General features: G+C 46.3%; 1 protein-coding gene across 2 annotated transcripts in view; it reads left to right on the plus strand.

The window, feature by feature from the left end:
- The window catches only part of IL12RB1 (interleukin 12 receptor subunit beta 1), a 403,260-nt gene that overhangs the window by 149,258 nt on the left and 226,417 nt on the right, over positions 1–27,585 (plus strand). For both annotated transcript variants that reach the window (XM_040417823.1, XM_040417824.1), the window contains 2 exons: positions 1,690–1,835; positions 20,569–20,641. In XM_040417823.1, coding sequence (XP_040273757.1) covers positions 1,690–1,835; positions 20,569–20,641 — 219 coding nt within the window. The remainder of the gene's footprint in view (positions 1–1,689; positions 1,836–20,568; positions 20,642–27,585) is intronic.

The raw sequence follows: 27,585 nt of genomic DNA on the forward strand, positions 1-27,585 counted from the left end.
TTTGCGGTGGCTGCGACGGGGTAACTATTGCACGTGCCACCGTACCAGCTTCAACTGCCCTTCTGGTGCTCGCCACGTCACCATGTTGTACGGCAGTGCTGGTACTAGGTCCAGGAAGGGCTGCGCTGCTGGTGTATGCCTCACCACGTGATCCGGCAGCGACAGCCCCACTCTGCTGCTCTTGAAGCGGATCCTGCGTAACCTGTGGTCTAGCGACATGGGGCCGGGTACGCCTGGTGCTGCCAGGGACCTCCACCTCCTCGTCCGAACTTTGGGTCAGAGAGCCACTGCTTTCCACAGGTTCATATTCTGACCCGCTAGATTCGTCAGATGAGGGTTCCCACTCCTCATCCGACTGGGTCAGAATCCTGTAGGCCTCTTCAGAAGAATACCCCCTGTTTGACATTTTGGACTACTAAATTTAGGGGTATTCCCTGAGACTACCCAAGAAAAAAAGCAAACCTGTCTTACAAAGGGGAGGCTAGCGAAGTACCGGAGGCTGCTGCGGTTGATAAAAAATATCAAAACTGATTTTTTTATCGCCGCAGTGCGTGTAAAATGAATGTGCAGTGATCAAAAAATAATAATTTTTTGTCACTGCGGTGGGGCGGGCGTGGGTGAACGCACGTGTGGGCGACCGATCAGGCCTGATCGGGCAAACACTGCGTTTTGGGTGGAGGGCAAACTAAAGTGACACTAATACTATTATAGATCTGACCGTGATCAGTTTTGATCACTTACAGATACTATAAAAGTACAAATGCTGATTAGCGATACGCTAAACAGCGAATAAAAGTGATTGTGGTGCGGTGGGGTGGGCGCTAACTGACGCTAACTACCTAACCAAGGGGCCTAAACTATCCCTAAAACCTAACAGCCAATACCAGTGAAAAAAAAAAAGTGACAGTTTACACTGATCACTTTTTTTCCTTTCACTAGTGATTGACAGGGGCGATCAAAGGGGTGATCAAAGGGTTAATTGGGGTGCAGGTGGGTGATCTGGGGCTAAGGTGTAGTGTTGGTGCTACTCACAGTTCAGTCTGCTCCTGTGCTGGATCCAACCGACGAAAAGGACCAGCACAGGAGCAGACAAGCCATATAACAGATCATATTTACTAATATGATCTGTTATATGACTTTGGATTGGATTTTTTGAAAATCGCCAGCCTGCCAGCCAATGATCGTTGCTGGCAGGCTGGTGACGAAATACTTCTTTTAATTTTGCCGGCCCGCGATGCGCATGCGCGGGCCGGCTTTGAGCGAAATCTCGCGTCTCGCGAGATGACGCGTATATGCGTGACTCTGCGCAGCGCTGCCACCTCCGGAACGCAATCCTGCGTTAGGCGGTCCGGAGGTGGTTAAATGTACCGTCGATGGTTGTGAAAGGGTTAACTTCCAAGCCTTCACACTGAAATTGGGCCACCAAGTTGGAAGAATATGATTAGGCAGAGTGGCCTGGGTATACCTGATTTATAGCGATTCATTGCGAATTAATTCAGAAAAAATCAAATTTCTTTACAAACTTCGGTGAATCGGCGAAATCAAATTTTTCAAAACTTCGCTCATCTCTACTCCAGATTAGATTATCTTGAAATCTTGAATAATAGCCTAGATAGAATAAATGTAATATTTGACTAGTCTTCTGTTTCAAATTATTGCTTGTTTATTTTTATTTTTTTTATCTATTAGTTAAATTGGACCCCCCCGACCACAATAAAATCACTATTACTAGAGAAGGCAGCAATATAACAGTTTCTTGGACAAGGATTAATCTCTTTCCCATGTTCTTTAATACTGCAAAAGAAGTGAGATATAAAGAACATCCCCTGTATCCGGTAAGATGTCTAACTTACTAATCAATAAAATACATACATTATAATTATGCAAATGTATTTATAATTTAACAAAAATTTTAGCACATACTGTATAATGAATGAAATTGAATAAAAACTAATGACACTAATGGAACTTATGAGGTTTTCCCAGTGATTCTAAACTTTTATACTTTAATAAGAGGTGCTTGTATGTGTGTACAAATCCAATGGGGGAAAAAGTTGTCACAGCAGACGGAGTACATTGCCCCTATCTCCAGCTGCACACAATGGGCCAGATTTATCATTACTCTGACAGCTCACTCCACTTTCACATATGGCTAAAGTCAGTGTTAGCTAAGTCAGATTCATGATCGGCCCTTTAAGACTGTGATAAATGTGGTTTGACGATAGCAGTTTATCCGTCAGTAAGCGGCTTTAAAAAAGTTGCACGTCTTTACAAAAAAGTTGTTTTAAACAGTTGCAGAAGATAAGCATGGTCCACACTGGAGTGATTTTGCGCATTTTTTAGCGACTTTTTTGCGACTTTTTAAATTGTCGCAATAGTAAATCTGTCTAGAGATTAATTTACATAAGAAAACACGCCCACTTTCAGAAAACTGCCGAGCATAGTGCAGAGCCCAAAAAAGGCGCAATTTTTTGTGCAATTTAAGCGATTGTGCAAAAATTTGCGACTTTTTCACTCCATTATTCTGACTTCAGCTATTGATAAATCTGGCCCAATGTGTGGAAATGTATTGTTCCATCTTCGAGTTTGTTAGTATTGCATGCAGTGGCGTACCGCCCATAGAGGCAGACCACGCCATTGCTATGGGGCCCGCGGCACTGGGGGGCCCGGAGCGCAGAGAAGGCCCCGCCCACACTATTTGGCCCCGCCCACTCATGACATGCGGGCCGGCTATGCGGCTGCTTTTCTTCAGGAATCTTCAGCCGCAACTCTTCTTTGCCTCCCCCCCCCCCTCTGACCTGATCCTGACCTCCTGTCCTGATCCTGACAGTCTGCTGACGCGGAATCAGGATCAAGCCAGCCTGCATGTAGTGCACGAGTCGCTGGCCAATCAGCACAAGACAACTCTGTTGAGGCAGCTGCTGATTGGCCAGTGGCGCAAGGGAGGCGGGAGAATTTGCCGTCGCCAGTTTGCCTGAGCTGAGGAGACGAAGGAGGAAGAAGTTAGAACAGAAGCACCTGTGTTCCCCTGGCCTGAAGTAAGTCAGAACCATTCGTCCTGACTCCTGCCGTGTCACTGCCTGCAGTGCCTGGCCTGCCCCTGGCTGTCTGAGACGAGTGAGACTGAGAGAGAGTCAGAGCAGACTCAGTCAGCAGAGACTAGTAGGTACCGTATGTTATGTCACTCACTAATATATGTCAGATCCATCTGGATACTCAGATTGTCAGACACTGACACAGCGGCAGGCCAGGCAGCAAGAGAGAGGAGGGGTGGGGAGGGGGACAGCCAGGACAGGGTGGGACATGCTTCAATCCCACTCCAGTGAGTCCTGTTGTCCTCTATGAGCCCCAAAATGCACATGGGGGAGAAAGAAGAAAGCACACTGTGACTGTCCTGAGATTTTTGGGGGGCATTAGGGGTTGGGGGGGGGGGCTCATAGAGGACAGTGTGCTTTCCTCCTACACCTACTCCTTCCTAACACCCCCCCCCCCTTCCTGGGCATTTTGAGGGCATTAGGTGGGGTTGGATGGATATTAACTCCTTGCTGCTAATGCTGAGTGTGCACATAGCCACCAAATGATATTTCACAAACCAGCCAAAATCCCCAAAAACACACACACAAACATATGTGCACACTCAGCATCAGCAGCAAGGAGTTAAAGGGGTTTGGGGTAAGAGTGATGACAAAATGGCGCAGGTAGCAAAGGGGTTAAGATGTGGGGGATGGCTTACGTCCGGCTTTAGCACAGTGGACAGAGGCAGGAGGAGTGATGTGTATGCGCTCCTGCCCTGCACTCGCTCAGTTGTGTGGCATACATATTGCGCCCTGTGTCCACTGTCCTGTGCCCACTCTGGCAAGCCTGGCAAGTGACACGCCCATTGTATGAAAATATAAAAAAAATATTCCCCATATGGCAAACAGCAAAACAGAAAAAAAGAGTCCAAAAGGCGGATTAGCCGTTTTTGGTCGCTTCCTTTTCCACAATAAATTTAAATAAAGTGATCAAAAAGTCATAAACACCCCAGAATGGTATCAATGGAAAGTTCAGATCGCCCCGCAAAATTTGAGCCCCCATATAGTTCCGTATACATAATTACAAAAAAGTTATAGGGGTCCAAATATGGTGACAAAAAAGTAAAACTGATTTTTTTTTTTTCCAATTTTTTTTTTTCCCCACTATCAAAACGCAAACAAACAGAACAAATTATTGGAAAATGCATGTACATTTTATACGTTACTGCAACAAAGTTAGTTAATAATAAAATAAAAATGTTTATCCCTAACAGTTTCAGTAGGTCATGTATAAATGTATTTAATGGGGGTGTGGCATGGGAGGGGCCAGGTCAGGAAGTGGGAGGGGCCATGGTGGGTAGTGGGCGGAGTTAAGGGGCCCAATTCAGATTTTTGCTATGGGGCCCAGTGATTTCTATGTACGCCCCTGATTGCATGCATAGATCACTGCATTATGAGGAAACTGGTGAACATGGAAAACAGAATGACCTACTACTGAGTGATCTTTCTGCATATCCCAAACTCCCTGAAAGTGCAGGAACTTAAAGGGGTTGTCCAACTTTAAAGGGGTTTTCTGAGATTTTTATACTGATGACCTATCCTCTGGATACGTTATCAGTATCTGATCGGTGGGGGTTTGACACCCAGGACCCCCTCCAATCTGCTGTTCGAGAAGGCACTGCCGCTCCTATGAGTGCCATGACTTTCTCTCAGCTTTCTCTAGGCCAAGTGACAACATGTTCATAGGTCACGTGGCCTAGTTGCAGCTCAGCTTCATTCAATTGAATGGGGCTGAGCTGTGATACCGAGCACAGCCACTATACAATGTACGCGCTGTGCTTGGTGAGCTGCGAGAAGCCAGCGGCACTCACAGCACCGCCGATGCTGTCTCGAAACAGCTTATCGATGGGGGTCCCAGGTGTCGGATCCCCACTGATCAGATACTGATGACTTATCCAGAGGATAGGTCATCAGTATTCAAATTTAGTAAAACCCTTCCACCTGTTTGGTCTGAATATTGAGCCTCCTAATGGGCAGATAAGATGGACTTCCGGATTGGTTGGAAGAAGCACTGATTATTGAGAATGGTCAGGTGCTATGTCCTCTGAGCATTTGATGCCCGGGCATACTGCCAGTGTCAACACAACATCTGAGGTAGCACCAGGAGAAGACGGACATCGCAGGAGCGAAGACAAGCATGGTTGTAACACATACCAAGTTTTTAGGTATATAAGAAGAATTCAAGAATCTATACATACTTGACATAAGAAGAAATGTTTTCATGAAAATTTGGTAGATTATTGTAAATTATTGAGAGTAACCATTTGTGGACTACCGAACGCCTCCAAATGTTCAATTTCTAAATGTCTATGTAGTGTATGCAGCTGCAGTGTAATTGTGCAGCTGCAGGAGAGAAGAGTCAGCAGACTGAAAAACAGCCGCAGGTAGCAGCCGGGAACGAGGTACCCAAGCACAATCCCAGAGTAGTCTGGCAAAATCCAAGGTTAAGGGTCCATTCACACGTCCGCAATTCTATTACGGAATTGCGGACCCATTAATTTCTATGGGGCCGCACGATGTGCTGCACAGATCCGGAAATGCGGACCTGCACTTCCGGGGCACAATTTCGTTCCCGAAAAAAATAGAACATGTCCTATTCTTGTCCGCAATTGCGGACAAGATTAGGCATATTCTATTACAGTGCCGGCGATGTGTGGTCCGCAAAACACATACGGATGTGTGAATGGACCCTAAGGCGGAATGCACAGGGTCAGAAGCGGAGGTTGGTCAAAGTTGGTACAAGGAAAGTCAGCAGGGAGCAGCGAACAAAATGCCTAGGAAGCTTCGTATATCTCACCATAAGGTGGAATAACTCAGCACTGAGCCAGGATCTAATCAGGTTTTTATAGCCAGAGGGTGTGGGTGTGGACCGGGAACCTCCCCCATCAAGGCCACAGCTATTATCTAAATATGCGCAGTAGCTGCTGGGGAGCCCATGGTTCTGCCAGGCCAAAGGGAGGCCCGTATCCCACGCCGCACCCTCCGACCCCGGGGGAAGATGACGTCCCCTGCTTCCTGACGCTGTCGCAGTGGAGGACCGACTTGACGTGTCTTTCGTGTTGCGGCAATGTCTGGGAGAAGACAAGTATGTTGTCTAGATATACCACCACATATGAATCAAGAAGGTCACATTAATGAAGTGCTGAAACATGGCTGGGGCATTACAGAGCCCAAAGGGCATTATGAGATACTCGTAGCGCCCGAATTGTGAGCAAAACGCTGAATGCAGATGAAATTGTAGGCCCCCCGGAGGTAGATTTTGGTGAAGAACCTAGCGTCCTTCACTCTATCCATTAAATCCAGAATGAGGGAAAGTGGGTACCAGTTCTTTTTGGAGATATCGTTGAGGGCCCTGTAATCCACACAGGGGCGGAGGCCGCCATCCTTTTTTCCCACGAAAAAGATGTTGTCTCAGACTGGAGAAGTAGAAGGGCGGTGTAACGGTCACGTCCACACACACACAGGGGGAAGGATAGTGACCACTGCGCTCCACCCTCACCCCTGGCCCTGCCTACTTGTCTCACAAGTCCTGATGACAGGGGACAACTGGACGACAGTGCCTAACTTAGGATATGTGCAGGGAAGACAGACAAGACAAAATACGGAACATGAACGGACCGGGTCAGAACCAAGAGATCTACGCAGTACAAAGGATTAGGCAAAGAATGGTCAGGAGAAGTCGGGGTCAAATACCAGGAGAGCAGAGAAGTACAAGAGGCGTCCTAAGAGAGTAGTAAGGTGGGAGCCGAGGTCACAATACCAGGACGGATGCGCAGTACAGGAGGAGCAGGCAAAAGGATGGTCAGGGAACAGGATCAGGTAAGTATTCAGCAGTCCAACAAATAGCCAGGAACCTAGAAATTAACAGGCAACCTGTAGCCAGCAGGCTGCCTGTATTTATAGTGGGGAGTGAGGGTCATGTGACGTGGCCAGCGTCACATGATCGACAGACCAACCAGTCGAGCACCGAGTGATCAGCTCGGCGCTCAAGGCAGACTAGGAGCAGGGAGCCACCCAGCTAGTAAAGCCGCCCTAGGAATGAGGTCAAACACAGATCCTCATTCCCAAAGCTAAGCAACAGGTCTGCGGGCAATGGGGGACCGAGTGCACCTTCGGAACCCTGTGACAGTACCCCCCCTTTTACAAGGGGCCACCGGACCCAAGACTTCAGGCGATGGCTTTTCAGGGTGAAATTTACAAACAAGTCTAGGAGCATGAACCTCCCTGGCAGGTACCCAAGATCTCTCTTCAGGTCCATATCCCTTCCAGTGAATCAGGTACTGCAAGGAATTACGCACCTTCCTGACATCCACTATTTTAGACACCACATACTCGACAGCATCATTAACAAGAACTGGCGGAGGCAAGGCTTTTGATGGTACTACCGGTTCAAAATATTTTTTAAGCAGAGATTTATGGAACACATTATGAATGTGGAATGACTCGGGCAGCTCCAACCTAAAAGATACCGGGTTATTCACTTCCGTGATCTTATATGGTCCAATGAAACGAGGAGCAAATTTTTTAGAAGTTACCTTGAGAGATAGATTCTTGGAGGACAACCATACTTTATCCCCAACCTGAAAGTTTACCCCCCTTGAACGTCTCCTATCGGCCTTGAGTTTTTGAGAACATTGAGCCTTTTCTAGGTTCGATTGAACCCGGGCCCAAACTGTGCACAGTTCGGAGGAGAGTTTATCCGCTTCAGGGTTAGAGGAGGAGACGGACGACCCAGAATGAAAACGGGGATGAAAACCATGGTTACAAAAGAAAGGGGAGACCCCAGCGGAAGAATTGACACGGTTATTCAAAGCAAATTCAGCCAACGGAAGGAATTTGACCCATAATTGCTGGTCATCAGCAACATACAACCTCAAGAATTGTTCCACAGACTGATTAAGGCGTTCAGTCTGCCCATTACTCTCAGGATGGTAGGCTGAAGAAAAAGACAATGAAATTTTACATCTTTGACAGAAGGCCCTCCAGAATTTGGACACAAACTGCATACCCCTGTCAGAAACAATATTTTCCGGGATGCCATGTAAACGAACAATCTCTCTCACAAAAATAGACGCCAGGGTTTTAGCATTCGGAAGTTTAGACAGGGGAATGAAATGAACCATCTTGCTAAACCTATCGACCACTACCCAAACCACAGTCTTACCCTCCGCCAGCGGTAGGTCAGTTATAAAGTCCATCGAGATATGGGACCAGGGTCTACTGGGAATGGGTAGGGGTCGTAGGTTACCAGCAGGGCGAGTCCTAGGTGTCTTAGACCTGGCACAAACCTCACAGGCTGACACGTAGGACTTAACATCCCTGGTCAGAGTGGGCCACCAATAAGATCTAGAAACCAGATCCTTAGTGCCTTCAACACCCGGATGTCCACAAAAGGCAGAATCGTGACACTCCCCCAACAGCTGGAGACGAAATTGTACGGGAACAAACAACTTATCTGTTGGGGTGGATGCCGGTGCCAGATGTTGTTCAGCCTTAATGCGAGCCGAGATATCCTGGGTTAGAGCTGCTAAGAAGATGATTGTTGGTAGGATGGATTCAGGCGGCGTCTCAGTAGGTTGAAAAGCATGGAAGCTCCGAGATAATGCGTCTGCTTTCACATTTTTACTTCCCGGCCTGAACGTAATGGAGAAATCAAAACGGGTAAAAAACAGAGCCCATCGGGCTTGTCGGGGATTCAACCTCTTAGCTGACTCGAGAAACATTAGGTTTTTATGATCAGTGACAACAGTTACTCGATGCCTTGCCCCCTCCAAAAAATGCCTCCACTCCTCAAATGCCCATTTAATAGCCAGCAGCTCCATATTCCCTATGTCGTAGTTTCTCTCCGTGGGAGAGAATTTCCTGGAGAAGAACGCACACGGTCTTAGGTTAGTGAGGCTAGCAGGACCTTGTGAAAGGACTGCTCCTGCGCCATCCTCGGACGCATCCACCTCTACAATAAAAGATTTCTCCTGATCAGGCTGGATCAGAATGGGAGCGCTACTAAATGCTTTTTTTAAGGTTTCAAATGAAGAGATGGCCTTGGTAGACCAATTCTCCAAATCCGCCCCTTTCTTCGTAAGGTCGGTCAATGGCTTAGCAATTACAGAAAAATTCATGATAAATTTACGATAGTAATTAGCGAAACCCAAAAACCGTTGTAAAGCCTTTAAGGATGAAGGCCTTACCCATTCCTTAATTGCTAAAACCTTACCAGGATCCATATTAAAGGCGTGAGGAGTCAAAACATGCCCTAGAAACAGTATCTCCTGTACACCAAAGACACATTTCTCTTGCTTAGCGGATAGCTGGTTCTCCCTCAACACCTCTAATACTTGTTTGACATGAGACACATGAGATTCGAAATCTGGAGAGAATATCAAAATGTCGTCAAGATAGACAATAATAAATTTACCTAAGAACTCCCTGAGAATATCGTTCATTAAGTTTTGGAACACAGCTGGGGCATTGCTGAGTCCAAAAGGCATCACCTGATATTCAAAGTGTCCTATCGGAGTATTGAACGCTGTCTTCCATTCGTCTCCCTCCTTGATTCGGATTAGATTGTATGCCCCTTTCAGGTCAATCTTGGAAAACCAGGTTGCCCCCAGAACCTGGTTAAATAAATCCGGAATCAATGGGAGAGAGTATCTATTTTGGACAGTGATCTTATTAAATCTCCGGTAATCAATACAAGGCCTAAGACCACCATCCTTCTTTTTAACAAAGAAAAACCCTGCTCCCATAGGAGAGACTGAAGGTCTAATATGCCCTTTAGCAAGGCTCTCCTTAATATAATCTTCCATAGCCTTGCGTTCGGCCCCTGAAAGATTATAAATTCGCCCTTTAGGAAATTCGGCACCCTCTATTAGCTCTATGGAGCAATCATAAGGTCTATGGGGGGGTAGAACCTCTGGAGTAGGGGATGAGAATACATCAGAAAATTCTTTAATAACTGAGGGTAATGTATTAGACCTTACTGAAACCCCAGCCTGGACCACGGACAAGCATGAGTCACACTTAGGTCCCCATTTCAACAACTCTCCTTTGGACCAATCTATAGTGGGGTTATGTAAACGGAGCCAAGGCAACCCTAGTACCACCTCAACCGGTAGGTTCTCCAGGACTAAAAGAGAACATCTCTTGGAGTGGCAAACACCCACGGTCAGAGAAATTTCAGAGGTACATGACCTCACCGTACCACCCATCAGGGGAGTAGCATCAATAGCCATGACATGGATAGGTGTAGGTAAAGCAAACATTGGAATACACACTTTACTAGCAAATTCAAAGTCAATAAAGCTGGCCGCTGAACCGGAATCAATAAAGGCCTTACCCGGCCACTTATTAACCCCCAGAGAAATTGTTATGGGTACCAAATGCTTATATTTAGAAAAATCAGGGTGTACCTGGTCTTTAGGTTGTCTTGCCTTAGGAGATTTGTCAGAGAGGACCCTCTTAGGACACTTGTTGATCCAATGGCCAGGATCTCCACAGTAGAAGCACTCTCTGCGTCTGCGACGAAGATTACCCCGGGTCATGCCAGCCTGCATGGGTTCCTCGGTGGAGGCCTCAGTGTTGTCCCTGGAAAAGGCCTCTGGCTGGAACACAGTCTGAGAACAGGACTGTCGTTCTTGTCGTCTCTCTCTAACTCGTCGGTCAAGTCGGACAACTAGGGTCATCATCTCCTCTAAGGTCTCTGGAATTTGATAACTGACTAATAGATCTTTTAAATTATCAGACAGACCAGACCTAAACTGACTCTTCAGGGCTGGTTCATTCCATCCTGAGGGGACACACCACCGTCTGAATTGGGTACAATACTCCTCTGCAGGGAGATGGCCCTGGACCAGTGCCCTAAGAGCCGTCTCGGCTACCAGGGCCCTGTCTGATTCGTCATAGAGGGTACCCAGGGCCTGAAAAAAACCCTCCACAGAAGTCAGACAACTGACCACAGGAGGTAACGAGAATGCCCAGGCCTGGGGATCACCCTGTAGAAGAGAAATGATAATCCCCACGCGTTGGCTCTCGGGACCGGAGGACACGGGGCGCAAACGGAAGTAAAGTTTGCAACTCTCCTTAAAGGAGAGAAACCGCTTCCGGTCTCCAGAAAAGGGTTCTGGGAGCTTGATCTGGGGTTCAAAATGTGGACTGGAGGGAAGAGGAGTGGAAGAACCTTGCCCGAACTCAAAAGAACAGAGTTTCTCTCCTAGCTCCTGCACCACCTGTGTCAAGCTAGAGACATGGTCAGTCAGGGTAGTAAGCGGATTCATGATACAGTGGTTATTGGGCCTGTTAATCTGTAACGGTCATGTCCACACACACACAGGGGGAAGGATAGTGACCACTGCGCTCCACCCTCACCCCTGGCCCTGCCTACTTGCCTCACGAGTCCTGATGACAGGGGACAACTGGACGACAGTCCCTAACTTAGGATATGTGCAGGGAAGACAGACAAGACAAAATACGGAACATGAACGGACCGGGTCAGAACCAAGAGATCTACGCAGTACAAAGGATTAAGCAAAGAATGGTCAGGAGAAGTCGGGGTCAAATACCAGGAGAGCAGAGAAGTACAAGAGGCACCCTAAGAGAGTAGTCAGGTGGGAGCCGAGGTCACAATACCAGGACGGATGCGCAGTACAGGAGGAGCAGGAAAAAGGATGGTCAGGGAACAGGATCAGGTAAGTATTCAGCAGTCCAACAAATAGCCAGGAACCTAGAAATTAACAGGCAACCTGTAGCCAGCAGGCTGCCTGTATTTATAGTGGGGAGTGAGGGTCATGTGACATGGCCAGCGTCACATGATCGACAGACCAACCAGTCGAGCACCGAGTGATCAGCTCGGCGCTCAAGGCAGACTAGGAGCAGGGAGCCACCCAGCTAGTAAAGCCGCCCTGGGAATGAGGTCAAACACAGATCCTCATTCCCAAAGCTAAGCAACAGGTCTGCGGGCAATGGGGGACCGAGTGCACCTTCGGAACCCAGTGACAGGCGGATAAACCCCTTTGCCAGATTCTCATCTATATATTCCTTTAGGGTCTTGAATTCTGATTCCGAGAGATTATACAGGTGCCCGTATGGCAACGGGGCCCCACGGAGTAGGTCTATGGGGCAATCATACAGCCTGTGGGGCGGCAAGGTATCGGCACCCTTCTTCTCAAACACATCCGCAAACTCCTGGTATTTGTCTGGTAGGGTGTGCTCGAGGGTACCAAGGGCCGTAGTAGGTTTGTTGATGGAAAGAACACTCGCCACAGAGCTGGGAGGGAAACGAAAGGTGATGGATCCAGTGGCCCAGTAAATCAGAGGATTGTGTTTCCGGAGCCAGGGGATACCCAGGATGACAGGGAACAATAGAGAAGGCACAATGTCCCACATGACTATTGCGGAGTGATGGTTGCTGATGCGGAGGAGCAAGAGATGGGATTCCATGGCGATGGGACCGGTCTGGAGGCTGCTGCCATCCACCATATGTAGCTGGGATGGATTACTCTTCGGACGCATAGAACTCCCCAACTGAAGAGCCAGTTCCTCGTCCATGAAACAGCTACTGGCACCCGAGTCAATAATGGCAGAGAGATTAATGCCATTCTTGTACAACTGTAGGAAAACAGGAATGGTAAGATGAGATGACTGGTTGTACATTGGAGGGGTAACACAAGGTGAAGATACGTCTGGCCTACCTGCCAGAAGTTTGATGGGGTAGTCCTTCAAGAAGTGGCCTGGTTTGGCACAGTATAGGCACAAGTGCAGTGCCCGCCGTCTGGTCCTTTCGACCGCACAAAGGGGGCCACGAACAACCCCAATCCCCAATCTGCATGGGTTCTTCCGGGGTGACATCTCCGAGCGTGGGAGCGGGAACCCGCTCCTGGAGAGGCAGGGGGTACAGTCGTCTTGCCTCTCACGGAAGTGTCGGTCCAGGTGAGTGACCTGGTGCATCAGGGCCTCTAGGGTATCGGGTACTCGTCCTTCAAGGGCTCCGACAGTCCAATCCGGAACTGGTCTATGAGAGCGATCTCGTTTAGTCCGGTTTCCGGGGCGAACTCTGTGATATAGTTGGAAGCCCATAGCAGATCATCATGCAGTCCCTGCATTGCAGTGACAAAGGACTCCCAAGTAGAGAGCACCAGATCATCGACCTAAAGTAACTGGTGTGTCCAGGTCTGGGGAGGCCCTGAAAGGAGAGAGATAGCAGTACGTACTTTGATATAATCAGTGGGATATGTGCATGGCTTCAGGGCGAAGAGGAGCTCACAGCAGACAATGAATGAGTGGTACTTCTTCAGATCGCCTGCGAAGCACTCAGGGAGGCCGATCAATGGTTCACTGACGATTATTTTGACGGCATCTGCCGGAGTAGGCGGAGGTGAGGGTGGCAGCGCGGTTGCTCTGCGCTACATCGCTCCTATGCGACCACCCTTTGGAACAGATGCTCGTGACTCGTCTGCCAGTGTCATCAGTCTCATTTTTTGCCAGAGAGCCGTAATGGCGTCTGATGCTCATGCGGGTTCCATGGAGGGCTCAGTTATTATGCCAAGCTCTGACAGGCGAGCTTAAGTAAAACAGCGAGGAGGAAAACCCACTGGCAGGTAGCAGCCGGGAACAAGGTACCCAAGCACAATCCCAGAGCAGTCTGGCAAAATCCAAGGTTAAGGCGGAATGCAAAGGGTCAGAAGCGGAGGTTGGTCAAAGTTGGTACACGGAAAGTAGGCAGGGAACAGCGAACAAAATGCCAAGGAAAGTTCGTATGTCTCACCATAAGGTGGAATAACTCAGCACTGAGCCAGGATCTAATCAGGTCTTTATAGCCAGAGGGTGTGGGTGTGGACCATGAACCTCCTCCAGAAAGGCCACAGCTGTTATCTAAATATGCGCAGTAGCTGCTGGGGCGCCCATGGTTCTGCCAGGCCAAAGGGAGGCCCGTATCCCACGCCGCACCCTCTGACCCCGGGGGGAGATGACATCCCCAGCTTCCTGACACTGTCTCAGTGATAGAAAACAGAGGGTGGTTATTAATGGTACACACTCAGATTGGGTCACTGTCACTAGTGAAGTACCACAGGGGTCAGTATTGGGCCCTATTCTCTTCAACATATTTATTAATTATCTTGTAGAAGGCTTGCACAGTAAAATATAATTTTTTGCAGATAACACTAAACTGTGTAAAGTAATTAAGATGGAAGAAGACAGTATACTGCTACAGATGGATCTGGATAGATTGGAGGCTTGGGCAGAGAAGTGGCAGATGAGGTTTAACACTGACAAATGTAAGGTTATATACGTGGGAAGGAATAATGCAAGTCACCAGTACATACCAAATGGTAAAACACTGGGTAACACTGACATGGAAAAGGACCTAGGAATTTTTGTGAATAGCAAACTAAGCTGTAAAAACCAGTGTCAGGCAGCTGCTGCCAAGGTGTCACAACCAGACAGCTGAGAAGCTCTGACAGAAGCCTTTCAGAACCTCCTCCTTGAGTTTTCTTTGTTTTGGTTTTCAGTTCCTCATCTCGTTAGCCTCTCTCAGCCGTCATGTGTTTGGACTGATTGCATCCCTTCAAATTCCTCCCCATAATGCAATAGTGTGCGGCTTATACAACTTCCTGGAGTGTGTGTGCATGCTGTTCCTATTGCCCAGTCTTCTACAAAGATAAGTGCTGTACTTTTATTTGTGATTTTCTGTTTGCTGGATCTCAGTTGACCCTGACTCCCTCCATGTCTAGTGTAGGGAGCCGGTGGTCGTGTCCCCTCACTATTGTAGGGTGTTCAGGTGGTAGATAGTCGAGGTACGTGGATATGCGACCATCCACCTTTGGGGTGTTCGCATAGGCTGAGCAGTCAGGGAGAGTGACAGGTCTCTTGCAGGGGTCTCCCTTTTGTTCCTTAGTTTTGGATCCAGTGAGTCATAGATTCTTTTGCTTTGTCTTGTTTCCTGTACACCATCCGTGACATTATAAGCCGACAAAACCGTCTCAAGCATGGATCCGGTTTCACTTTTGGCTGAACGCTTCCAGGGTCTTTTATTGGAGGTAGCTGATCTCCGTAAGACTTTTTCTCAGTTTCAAGTGACCGGTTCAGCTTGCGTTCATGGAGTTTGTTCTGAGCCTAAGATCTCGCTCCCGGATACGTTCTCCGGGGGTAGTGAGAATTTTGTGCGTTTTAGAGAGGCTTGCATTTTCGCCTTCTTCCCCATTCCTCTGGTGATAAGGAGCGGAGGGTGGGGATCATTATATCGCTGCTCAGGGGTAACGCTCAGTCCTGGGCCTTTTCGCTGCCGGAGGGGGCACGGCCCCTCCGTTCAGTGGATGAATTCTTTTTAGCCCTGGGTCAGATATATGATGATCCGGATCGTATTGCTCTGGCTGAGTCTAGACTACGTCTGTTATGCCAGGGTAAACAATCCGCAGAGATATACTGCTCAGAATTTCGGAGAAGGGCAGCTGATACTGGTTGGAATGATGCTGCACTCCGAAGTCAATTTTGCCATGGTCTTTCAGAGGGATTGAAAGATGCATTTTCCTTTCATGAGAGGCCTATCTCCTTGGACTCTGCTATGTCTCAGGCCGTTCGTATTGACAGGCATCTTAGAGAGAGAGGAGAGATCTCTCCTTCCTGTCATACTCAGTCCCGGGACAGTGCAGCGGTCTCATTCTGTGCGCAGGGGTCTCAGTCGCTGTCAGCCCCTTCTGAGCAGGAGCCCATGCAGCTGGGGTGGATTGCCTCTGACAATAGAAGATTCAGCCTGCATGGGAGGGTTTGTTTTTGTTGTGGAGGTATAAATCATTTGGCAAATGTTTGTCCCTCTAGGAGATACAGGCAGTTTTCTGGGAGTAATAAAGAAACAAAAAAGGAAAAAATCTTTTAAAAATGTTCCGTCTGTTACTATTGGCAGGGTTGAGGCGGAAATTGAAGGTTTTCCGTTTGCTTGTAGTTCCCGTTTTGTCCTGCCTGCTAGGGTGGCGCTAGAGAGCAAGAGCATTTTTTGTGAGATTTTTGTGGATAGTGGAGCAGCTGTCAATCTCATTGATAATCAATTTGCAATAACTCATGGTTTCCAGGTATGCACTTTGGGAAAGGATATTCCTGTTTTTGCTATTGATTCCGCTCCACTTTCTCAGAAATCATTAAAGGGCATAGTTCACAATATCCGTTTAATTGTGAGTGATGCTCATGTTGAGGATGTGTCATGTTTCGCCCTTAGCGGTTTGCCTACTCCTCTAGTGTTGGGGCTACCCTGGCTCACTAAACATAACCCCACCATTGATTGGCAAGCTAGGCAAATAAATGGTTGGAGTGACTTTTGCAGAGAGAATTGCCTCACGACATCTGTTTCTGAGGTTTCTACTAAGACTGTACCACCTTTCCTCTCTGAATTTTCGGATGTCTTCTCTGAGAGTGGAGTTCAGGATTTGCCCCCGCACAGGGAGTACGATTGCCCTATTAATCTCATCCCGGGCGCCAAGCTGCCTAAATCTCGTTTATACAATCTTTCCCAACCTGAGAGGGTCGCTATGCGTGCTTATATCTCTGAGAGTCTGAGAAAAGGACACATACGACCCTCAAAGACACCTGTTGCCACTGGTTTTTTCTTTGTTAAGAAGAAAGATGGTTCTTTAAGACCTTGTCTGGATTTCAGGGAGCTGAACAGTATCACTATTCGTGACCCTTATCCGCTTCCTCTGATCCCGGACCTGTTTAACCAGGTTGTTGGGGCTAAAGTCTTTTCCAAATTAGACCTAAGAGGGGCATACAACTTGGTCAGGGTCAGAGAAGGAGACGAATGGAAGACGGCCTTCAATACCCCTGAGGGCCATTTTGAGAATTTGATTATGCCTTTTGGTTTGATGAATGCCCCAGCCGTTTTTCAGCATTTCGTGAACAGCATTTTTTATAATTTAATGGGAAAATTTGTATTAGTGTATTTGGATGACATTTTGATTTTTTCTCCTGATTTCAAAACTCATAAGGAACACTTACGCCAGGTCTTGCTCATCCTGCGGGAGAATAAATTATACGCGAAACTGGAAAAATGTGTGTTTGCGGTTCCAGAGGTTCAATTTCTGGGGTTTCTTCTCTCCGCTTCTGGTTTTCGCATGGACCCCGAGAAGGTCCGCGCTGTGCTTGAGTGGGAGCTTCCTGAGAATCAGAAGGCGCTGATGCGTTTTTTGGGCTTTGCCAATTATTACAGGAAGTTTATTTTGAATTATTCCTCTGTTGTTAAACCACTCACTGATATGACCAGAAAGGGGGTAGATTTATCTTCCTGGTCGGTAGAGGCGCGTAAGGCCTTTTCTAATATCAAGGAGAGTTTTGCTTCCGCTCCCATCCTGGTACAACCTGATATTTCTTTACCCTTCATAGTTGAGGTTGATGCTTCAGAGGTAGGTGTGGGTGCGGTCTTGTCTCAGGGTTCCTCTCCTGCCAAATGGCGACCGTGTGCCTTTTTCTCGAATCAACTCTCCTCCGCAGAGAGAAATTACGATGTGGGAGATAGGGAATTGTTGGCCATCAAGTTGGCTTTTGAGGAATGGCGCCATTGGCTAGAGGGAGCCAGACACCCTATTACCGTGTTTACTGACCATAAAAATCTGGCCTACTTGGAGTCATCCAAGCGTCTGAACCCGAGACAGGCCAGATGGTCTTTGTTCTTTTCAAGGTTTAATTTTGTTGTCACGTTCCGCCCTGGGGTTAAGAATGTGAAGGCAGATGCCCTGTCACGTTGTTTTCCGGGAGGTGGGAATTTTGAAGACCCGGGTCCCATTTTGGCTGAAGGTGTGGTGGTCTCTGCTCTTTTTCCTGAATTGGAGTCAGAGGTGCAGGCAGCCCAGTCGGAGGCTCCTGATCTTTGTCCTCCTGGGAGGTTGTTTGTGCCTCTCGCTTTGAGACACAAGATTTTTAAGGAACACCGCGATACGGTCCTTGCTGGGCACCCGGGGGCAAGAGCCACACTGGATCTCATCGCTCGGAGATTCTGGTGGCCTGCGCTTCGTAAGTCGGTTGAGGGTTTTGTGGCAGCCTGCGAGACTTGCGCTCGTGCCAAAGTCCCTCATTCACGGCCATCAGGTCCTCTCCTTCCCTTACCCATTCCTTCCCGTCCTTGGACACATCTGTCCATGGACTTCATAACGGACCTGCCTCGTTCTTCGGGGAAGACTGTGATTCTGGTGGTGGTGGACCGTTTTAGCAAAATGGTGCATTTCATCCCTTTTCCTGGTTTGCCCAATGCTAAGACGCTGGCGCAGGCATTTATTGATCACATTGTCAAATTGCATGGTATTCCTTCAGACATAGTCTCTGATAGGGGCACGCAGTTTGTTTCCAGATTCTGGAAGGCTTTCTGTTCTCGCTTGGGGGTTCGGTTGTCATTCTCTTCTGCTTTCCACCCGCAGTCGAATGGCCAGACAGAGCGCGTCAATCAGAATCTGGAGACATATCTGCGCTGTTTTGTGGCGGAGAATCAGGAGGATTGGTGTTCTTTTTTGTCCCTTGCTGAGTTTGCTTTAAATAACCGTCGTCAGGAGTCCTCTGATAAGTCACCATTTTTTGGTGCATATGGGTTTCATCCGCAGTTTGGGACTTTCTCGGGAGAGGGGTCTTCTGGTTTACCTGATGAGGACAGATTCTCCTCGTCTTTGTCATCTATTTGGCAAAAGATTCAGGATAATCTAAAGAGCATGAGTGAGAGATATAAGCGTGTGGCTGATAAGAGACGTGTGCCTGGTCCGGACCTGAATGTTGGTGATCTGGTGTGGTTGTCTACCAAGAATATCAAATTGAAGGTTCCCTCCTGGAAGTTGGGTCCTAGGTTTATTGGGCCTTACAAGATCCTGTCTGTCATCAATCCTGTTGCCTACCGTCTTGATCTTCCTCAGACTTGGAAGATCCATAATGTTTTTCATAAGTCCTTATTGAAACCTTATGTTCAACCCATTGTACCCTCGCCTTTGCCTCCTCCTCTGATTATGGTTGATGGGAATCTTGAATTTCAGGTCTCTAGGATTGTCGATTCTCGTCTTGTCCGCGGTTCTCTCCAGTACCTCGTTCATTGGGAGGGTTATGGTCCTGAGGAGAGGATGTGGGTCCCAGTGACAGACATTAAGGCCACTCGTCTCATCAGGGCTTTCCATAGGTCCCATCCTGAGAAGGTGGGCTCTGAGTGTCCGGAGTCCACTCGTAGAGGGAGGGGTACTGTCACAACCAGACAGCTGAGAAGCTCTGACAGAAGCTTTTCAGAACCTCCTCCTTGAGTTTTCTTTGTTTTGGTTTTCAGTTCCTCATCTCGTTAGCCTCTCTCAGCTGTCATGTGTTTGGACTGATTGCATCCCTTCAAATTCCTCCCCATAATGCAATAGTGTGCGGCTTATACAACTTCCTGGAGTGTGTGTGCATGCTTTTCCTATTGCCCAGTCTTCTACAAAGATAAGTGCTGTACTTTTATTTGTGATTTTCTGTTTGCTGGATCTCAGTTGACCCTGACTCCCTCCGTGTCTAGTGTAGGGAGCCGGTGGTCGTGTCCCCTCACTATTGTAGGGTGTTCAGGTGGTAGATAGTCGAGGTACGTGGATATGCGACCATCCACCTTTGGGGTGTTCGCATAGGCTGAGCAGTCAGGGAGAGTGACAGGTCTCTTGCAGGGGTCTCCCTTTTGTTCCTTAGTTTTGGATCCAGTGAGTCATAGATTCTTTTGCTTTGTCTTGTTTCCTGTACACCATCCGTGACACAAGGCCAATAAGATAATGGGTTGCATCAAAAGGGGCATAGATGCCCGTGATGAGAACATAGTCCTGCCACTTTCCAAATCACTAGTCAGACCACACATACAGTACTGTGTACAATTCTGGGCTCCTGTGAACAAGACAGACATAGCAGAGCTGGAGAGGTTTCAGAGGAGGGCAACTAAAGTAATTACTGGAATGGGTGGACTACAGTACCAAGAAAGATTATCAAAATTAGGGTTATTCACTTTAGAAAAAAGATGACTGAAGGAGATTTAATAACTATGTATAAAAATATCAGGGGTCAGTACAGAGATCTTTCCCATCATCTATTTATCCCCAGGACTGTGACTGTGACGAGGGGACATCCTCTGCGTCTAGAGGAAAGAAGATTTGTACAGAAACATAGAAGAGGATGGTGGTGATGGTGAACTCATTAAAATAGTTTAAGAGGGGCCTGGATGTATATCTGGGGTGTAATAATATTACATGATATAGTTACTAGATTTCTGGAGAAGGGTCATTGATCCAGGGAGTTATTTTGATTGCCTGATTGGAGTCAGGAAGCAATAGTTTCCCCTGAAATGGAAAAACTGGCTTCTCCCTTATAGGGTTTTTGCCCTCATCTGGATCAACTTGCAGAATAACAAGGTTGAATTGGATGAACGGATGTCTTTTTTGCAGCTTTATAAACTATGATACTATGTTACTATCTTTGCAGTATATGTAATAACAAAATGTCCAATGCTAATTTTCAATACCAATTGTTTTTCTAGGATCTATTACTCTGCAAAACTAGTACTTCAACTACTTGCCATCCAGGTCGTGATGGCATACCCGTTTGCAAAGGTAGAGTTATCTATAATATAAAAAATATAACCATTTATATTATATAACCATTTATAATACTATCTGTATTGTAAAGGTTCACATTCACTTGCTCATAAGCAGAGATAAACAATGTATTATGTTATATTATACGATTAATATTAATCTAACTACAATGGAAATGGGTGTGAAAGAGATCATAGTGTTTATCATGTGTTTGTCATTAAGTTCAGTGATAAAAGCTTAAAAAAACACAGAAATCATGCTGGACAAATGCCAGTCACCTACAGCACGAATACGCAACCTAACCAGAAAAATAATCATTACTAGAAAGCAAACCAGGACCATAACAAAACACATATATAAGTTATGAAGCAGTGATTACAAAGTGAATGGGTAACACTTTGTGGATCAGTAGTATCAGATAGAGGAAGAGGACTATGTAAGATGATAATGAGTTTGAGATGGAGCTATAATTGTGTTATGCACAAAAGAGAATTCCTTTCTGCCTTATCTTCTGTTCGGTATCATTATTTGAGGCTGTTATAGGATCTGGTTCATTTTATCAACTTTCTTAGCCTGGTTAAATGACAGAGGAGTTTTTGATTGGTTCCTATAAATCTTCAAAGTTTCTGTGCTTTTTTGCTGAGTATAGTGACAGCTTTCTGAATTTGAATCCATATTGTATAATTTGTTCTTGTGACCATCCAGTTGTTATGTGGGTCTGCCATACAGTCCTGGGAGTATGGAAACACTGTTAGTACTTGGGGAAGGCAACTGAATAATTGAAGTCTGATTCTACAGCTTAAAACAAAACACCAAAAAAGAACATTTGCACACCCAACAATATAATAAATGAATACACAATGTATTAGATCACAATCTCTATATATTGAAGTCTAATAAATTGTGTATTTTCTAATATTTTTGGGTGTCCATGTTTTTTCATATTTTGATTTTGCTTTGCATATATGTTGCACCCATTTTGATTGTGTAATGCGGTGCCCGCAACTCTTTTATCACAGTTCTACAGTCTTTTTACACAGTTATCTCAATCTTGTCCACAGTTATTAGATATGCATGTTCAGCTTTGGCTACATTTCAAATTTTAAGATTAAAGGAGTTTACCTGTACCAAAAAAAATTTTTTTTTTATTGTTTTACTTCACCCCTAATGCCATTCTGAGGTGCATCAAATACTTCTTTCTTTATTTCACCACCCTTACTCTATTATTTGCTGCTATGGGCCTACATGTTTACACCACGAGCTTCCTGGTTCAGCTGTTTCCAGCAATCCTGTCCTACCAACCACAGCATGTATTGTTCCGGTTACTGCCTCAACGCATTAGGTGCAGAAGTGCTGCTACTCTTGCTGTATTTTCTAAGTTTCAAAATGCAATGTACATGACATCATTGATGACAACATTGCATAGCACATACCAGAAGATAGGCCTCTGTATCCAGAATGGCACGTCAGTAGAAGTGCCAAGAAAAAAAATGGGGCCATCACACGACTGCTGACTAGATCGGGGAATTGGTGGTGCTTTATACAGGTAAGTTCTTACAGCAGGCACAACATAAGGGTTTATTTTCAATTTGTCCTGGAAAACCCCATTGGGAAATCTCAGGTTCTTAATACCTCATTCTTTAAAACAGAAAAAGTTACCGGTACATTAGACCAAGATTCCTCTTTTGACTGATGAAGATCCTGTTATCCAAGTATCAACCAACCTCACTAAATTATAGGAATTAAATTACCCACCACTATTGAATGAGATATGACATAACAATACTCCTGGTCAGACTCCTTCACATCTTGTTTGTACCGGAAATATCTAATAAAGTGTATATTTATGCTTAAGCTAACGTCTCTATTCCAAGCTATACTGAAAAAGTTTGTTTGATCCTTGAGAAAGATCTTAACAAACTTTATTTGGATCTCAAAGTAACCTAGAATCGCCTTTAGACCTTTGGTCAGACCAGAGAACAATAATGGGATTGGACTTCCTGATCCTCTCCAATTTTGTAAAACAGTCCTCCTCAACAGAGTAATAGATTGGCTGAGATATAGCCATAATCTATGGATACAGGTGGACGAAGCATTGTCTTCAATCTCTTTTTGACCTTGGTGCTTGAAGAAATCCCTCCCTCCACTAACTTAACAAACTTATGATCTCAACCAACTAGGGAGACAGATCTCACATAGGTCCATCTCTGCCCTTACATCCTTTCCATCTTCTGCACTGCAAATCAGAGATTTTATATTTTGCCTTGAAAAGGAATGAATATGCATATCTCACTTGAAAATGGGACTATTTCTTCCAATAAGGAGATGACTCATTTCCTGTTTCTGACTCAAATGAAATTCTTCAACAACACTTTGTTCAATATGAAGACAATTTAAATGAAGAATATAATATATCTCCTTCATCCTATGAGAATCTTGCATTTCAACATATGCCACCTACAAAGACCATCTCCACAATTTATAAACAATTAGGCCTAAAAAACTATGATGACCCTTGGACATTTTCTTACAGTGCACCCTGGGAAGCGGATCTCAATATTAAAATGACCTCTAATCAGGTTTCTGCCTTGTTAGAAGCCCCTAATAGTGCCTCACAGTGTGTTAGGCTTCAGGAGAATGGATATACAGTCCTGACAATGTTGTACTTTACCCTGACATCTTTTTGATAATACTTGTCACTCAACTCAGGTCATATCTTCACATGTAGTGGCTGTGCTCAATAACAAAGAATTACTGGCAAAGTCTCATAAATAAAATATGTAATACTTCTCTCCCATTCTCAATTGTGTCCTTGCTCCTACATCTGTTTCCAGTCTCTTCCACTGCCAAATCCTTACCACTAAATCATCTTCCCTGCCTACAGTCCAGCAATGGATATTCAAGGTACATAGCATTTGCAGACTCGACGAAAAGGGAAAGCCCTGCCCAAGGGAGAGGGAGAGGGAAAGGTGGTGACCCCTGACTCACCTTGCGGCTGGCACCTGACTGCCCTGACGTCCCTAGACGGGTTCCTCACCCGTGCGGCGATCACGTGCCTAAACCCTGGCTTTCCCTAAAATGAGCCCTAGATAGTGAACGGGCCGGTGGGATCGCTAGTCCGCACCACTGACACTAAGAGGGAAACACCAGGGAGAGGACAGACAATACAGACAAACACATACACCCAGGTGGGCGACCACAGCAGACCACAAAGGTCCAACAGGGATCCGGAGGGTAGCGTTCTGGACCAACAACCAGAGAACGCAGCAACACAGCTCCAGAGGGTCAGAATAGATGTCCAGGCAGGAAGCTCTATATCTGGCAACCAGAGAAGTGTGAGAGGGGAATATAAGGAGGTTGGGAGTGCTGGACAAGGAACAGCTGAGGAGAAGGAGCTACGGATCCCTGAGTGAGCCAAAAGGGTTTGCAAAGCAAACCCAGAAAGCTACCATAAGGAAACAGCCCTATCTTACATAGAGCGCGCAGCCAACCGCTGCGACTTCCTGACCCCGGGTATAACGGAGTCAGGCATGGTTCTAGACACCCTCGTGACAGTACCCCCCTCTCTACGAGGGGCCTCCGGATACTCAGGACCAGGTCTCTCAGGATGAGAGGCATGAAAAACCCGAACTAGCCTGTCTTTCCTCGGGACCGTAACCTCTCCAATGCACCAGATATTGAAGAGAGCGGCGGACCAGACGAGAATTAACAATTTTGGATATCTGAAATTCTAGATTACCATCCACAACAACAGGAGGGGGTGGCAGCGGTGACGGTTCTAGAGGTGGAACATATTTCTTGAGTAACGACTTATGAAAGACATTATGGATTTTAAAAGTCTGAGGTAACTCCAGGCGAAAAGCCACGGGGTTGACGATGGCTACAATTTTGTAAGGACCAATAAACCTAGGACCCAGTTTCCAAGAGGGAACCTTCAATTTAATATTCCTAGTAGACAACCACACATAGTCATTCACTCCTAGGTCCGGACCTGGCGACTGTCTCTTATCAGCCATGCATTTGTATTTACCTCCCATATTTTTCAAGTTAGCTTGCACCTTCTGCCATACCGATGAAAGAGATGACGAAAACCGTTCCTCTTCGGGAACCCCAGAAGACCCCCCCTCTTTGAAAGTACAGAATTGGGGATGAAAACCATATGCACCAAGAAATGGTGACTTGCCAGTGGATTCCTGACGACGATTATTTATGGCAAACTCAGCTAACGGTAAATATGATGACCACAACTCTTGGTTTTCAGACACAAAACATCTTAGATATGTCTCCAGGTTTTGGTTGGTACGCTCAGTCTGTCCATTCGACTGAGGATGGAAAGCTGAGGAAAAGGACAAGTGTACCCCCAAACGGGAACAAAAAGCTTTCCAAAATTTAGAAATAAACTGGGTACCCCGAACCGAAACAACATCGGAGGGGACCCCGTGAAGCTTCACGATTTCACTGACGAATACCTGAGCAAGAGTCTTAGCATTAGGTAGTGCGGGTAACGCAATGAAGTGTACCATTTTGCTAAACCTGTCCACTACTACCAAAATAACAGTTTTACACGCAGACAAAGGTAAGTCAGTGATAAAATCCATTGACAGATGTGTCCATGGTCTATTGGGAATGACGAGTGGTAATAGAGACCCTGCAGGACGTGTATGTGAAACTTTTGCGCGCGCACAGGTAGAACAAGAAGACACAAAATCCAATACATCCTGACGCAACCTTGGCCACCAAAAACGACGAGACAATAGCTCCAAGGTTGCTTTACTACCCGGGTGCCCAGCAAGTGCCGAATTATGATGTTCCTTTAATAATTCGAAACGCAGGTTCAACGGTACAAACAATTTCTCTGAGGGGCAAGAGACGTCCCCCTGGGCCTCTAACACCTTCCCCTCCAGAACAGAGTGTACCGCAGAAATAACCACTCCTCTTTGAAGAATGGGCACCGGATCACTCACATTACCCCCTCCAGGGAAACAACAAGATAGTGCATCAGCCTTGGTATTCTTTGCCCCAGGACGATAGGTAATCACAAAGTTAAACCTGGTAAAAAATAGTGACCACCTAGCTTGTCTAGGGGTGAGACGCTTAGCTGATTCGAGGTACAGAAGATTTTTGTGGTCCGTAATCACAGTGACGGGGTGGACTGCCCCCTCTAAAAAGTGACGCCATTCTTCAAACGCTAGTTTAATAGCTAATAGTTCCCTATTGCCAATATCGTAGTTCTTTTCTGCTGCAGATAGTTTTTTTAGAAAAGAAGGCACAAGGACGCCATTTGCCAGGAGACGGATCCTGAGACAGCACCGCCCCCACTCCCACCTCTGACGCATCGACTTCAACAATAAAAGGCTGAGAGACATCAGGTTGGACTAGTACAGGTGCTGAGGTAAACCTCTCTTTTAGAGAGGAAAAAGCAACTTTAGCGGCGTCAGACCATTTAGAAAAATCAGTCCCCTTCTTAGTCATGTCAGTAAGGGGTTTTACAATAAGTGAATAATTTTTAATGAATTTCCTATAGAAATTCGCGAAGCCCAAGAACCGTTGCAGTGCTTTGAGGTTCTCAGGAAGATCCCAATCTAAAATTGCCTGGAGCTTCCTAGGATCCATACGGAAACCTGAAGCAGATAAAAAATAACCTAGGAATTGTATCTCCTGAACGGCGAAGACACATTTTTCAATTTTAGCATATCATTTATTCGTCCGTAGGACCTGCAGTACTTGTCTGACATGCACCTCATGTGTTCTCAGATCAGACGAATAAATTAAAATATCATCTAGGTATATTACCACAAACCTGCCAATTTGATGACTAAAAATGTCATTAACGAAATGTTGAAAGACGGCAGGAGCATTGGTCAGACCGAAAGGCATAACAAGATTTTCATAATGCCCCTCAGGGGTGTTAAAAGCTGTCTTCCACTCATCCCCCTCCTTAATACGAATCAGATTCTAGGCCCCCCTAAGATCAAGTTTGGAGAACCACCTAGCACCCACAATCTGGTTAAACAGGTCAGGAATGAGAGGAAGAGGGTATGGGTCTCGGATGGTTATCCGATTTAATTCGCGAAAATCTAGGCAAGGACGCAGGCCCCCATCTTTCTTTTTAACGAAGAAAAACCCTGCAGCCACGGGTGAAGAAGAGAGTCTGATGTGTCCCTTAGCCAAGCTCTCGGAGATATAATCTTTCATGGCTTGTCTCTCTGGACCAGAAAGATTATATAACCTGGTCTTGGGTAATTTTGCGCCGGGAATAAGATTAACCGGGCAATCATAAGGACGATGAGGTGGTAACTTCTGACAACCCTTTTCAGAAAAAACGTCCTCAAAATCCGAAATAAATGTAGGTAGGGTAGTTATGGAGGCAACTAAGCAATTGCTATTTAAGCAATTTTCTCTGCACTGCTCACTCCACTCCAATATCTCCCTGGCCTGCCAATCCACCACTGGATTGTGCGCTACCAACCAGGGAAGACCCAGCACTACCGGAGTGGGAAGCCCCTCCAGAACATAACATGAAAGCATCTCGTTATGGTGGTCCCCTACCTGAAGGTGTAAATTATGAACAATGTGGGTGAGGTTTCTCTGAGACAGAGAAGCAGAATCAATAGCGAATATGGGAATAGGTCTCTGTAGCGTACAGAGAGACAAACCCATAGTGCGGGCAAAATGGGCATCTATCAAATTTACCCCTGCTCCACTGTCTAGAAAGAAAGACCAAAAACAATAACCGCTGGTAACACAAATTGCGATGTACGTATGGAGGAAACGTATACCCCCCGGCTGACATCCTCCACACAGCCTGGGGTTAGTAGTTTTCCGATAGTCTTTTGTTTCTGAGGAAAGAAGGACAGACATTAATGAAATGACCCCTCTCCCCACAAAAAAAACAAACCCCACGCCTACGGCGAGCCTCAGGAGGACGGACCTGACGAGTAGTTCCTCCTAGCTGCATA

The sequence above is a fragment of the Bufo bufo genome, chromosome 2, assembly GCF_905171765.1.
Source record: "Bufo bufo chromosome 2, aBufBuf1.1, whole genome shotgun sequence".
In the NCBI taxonomy this organism is placed as follows: Eukaryota; Metazoa; Chordata; class Amphibia; order Anura; family Bufonidae; genus Bufo; species Bufo bufo.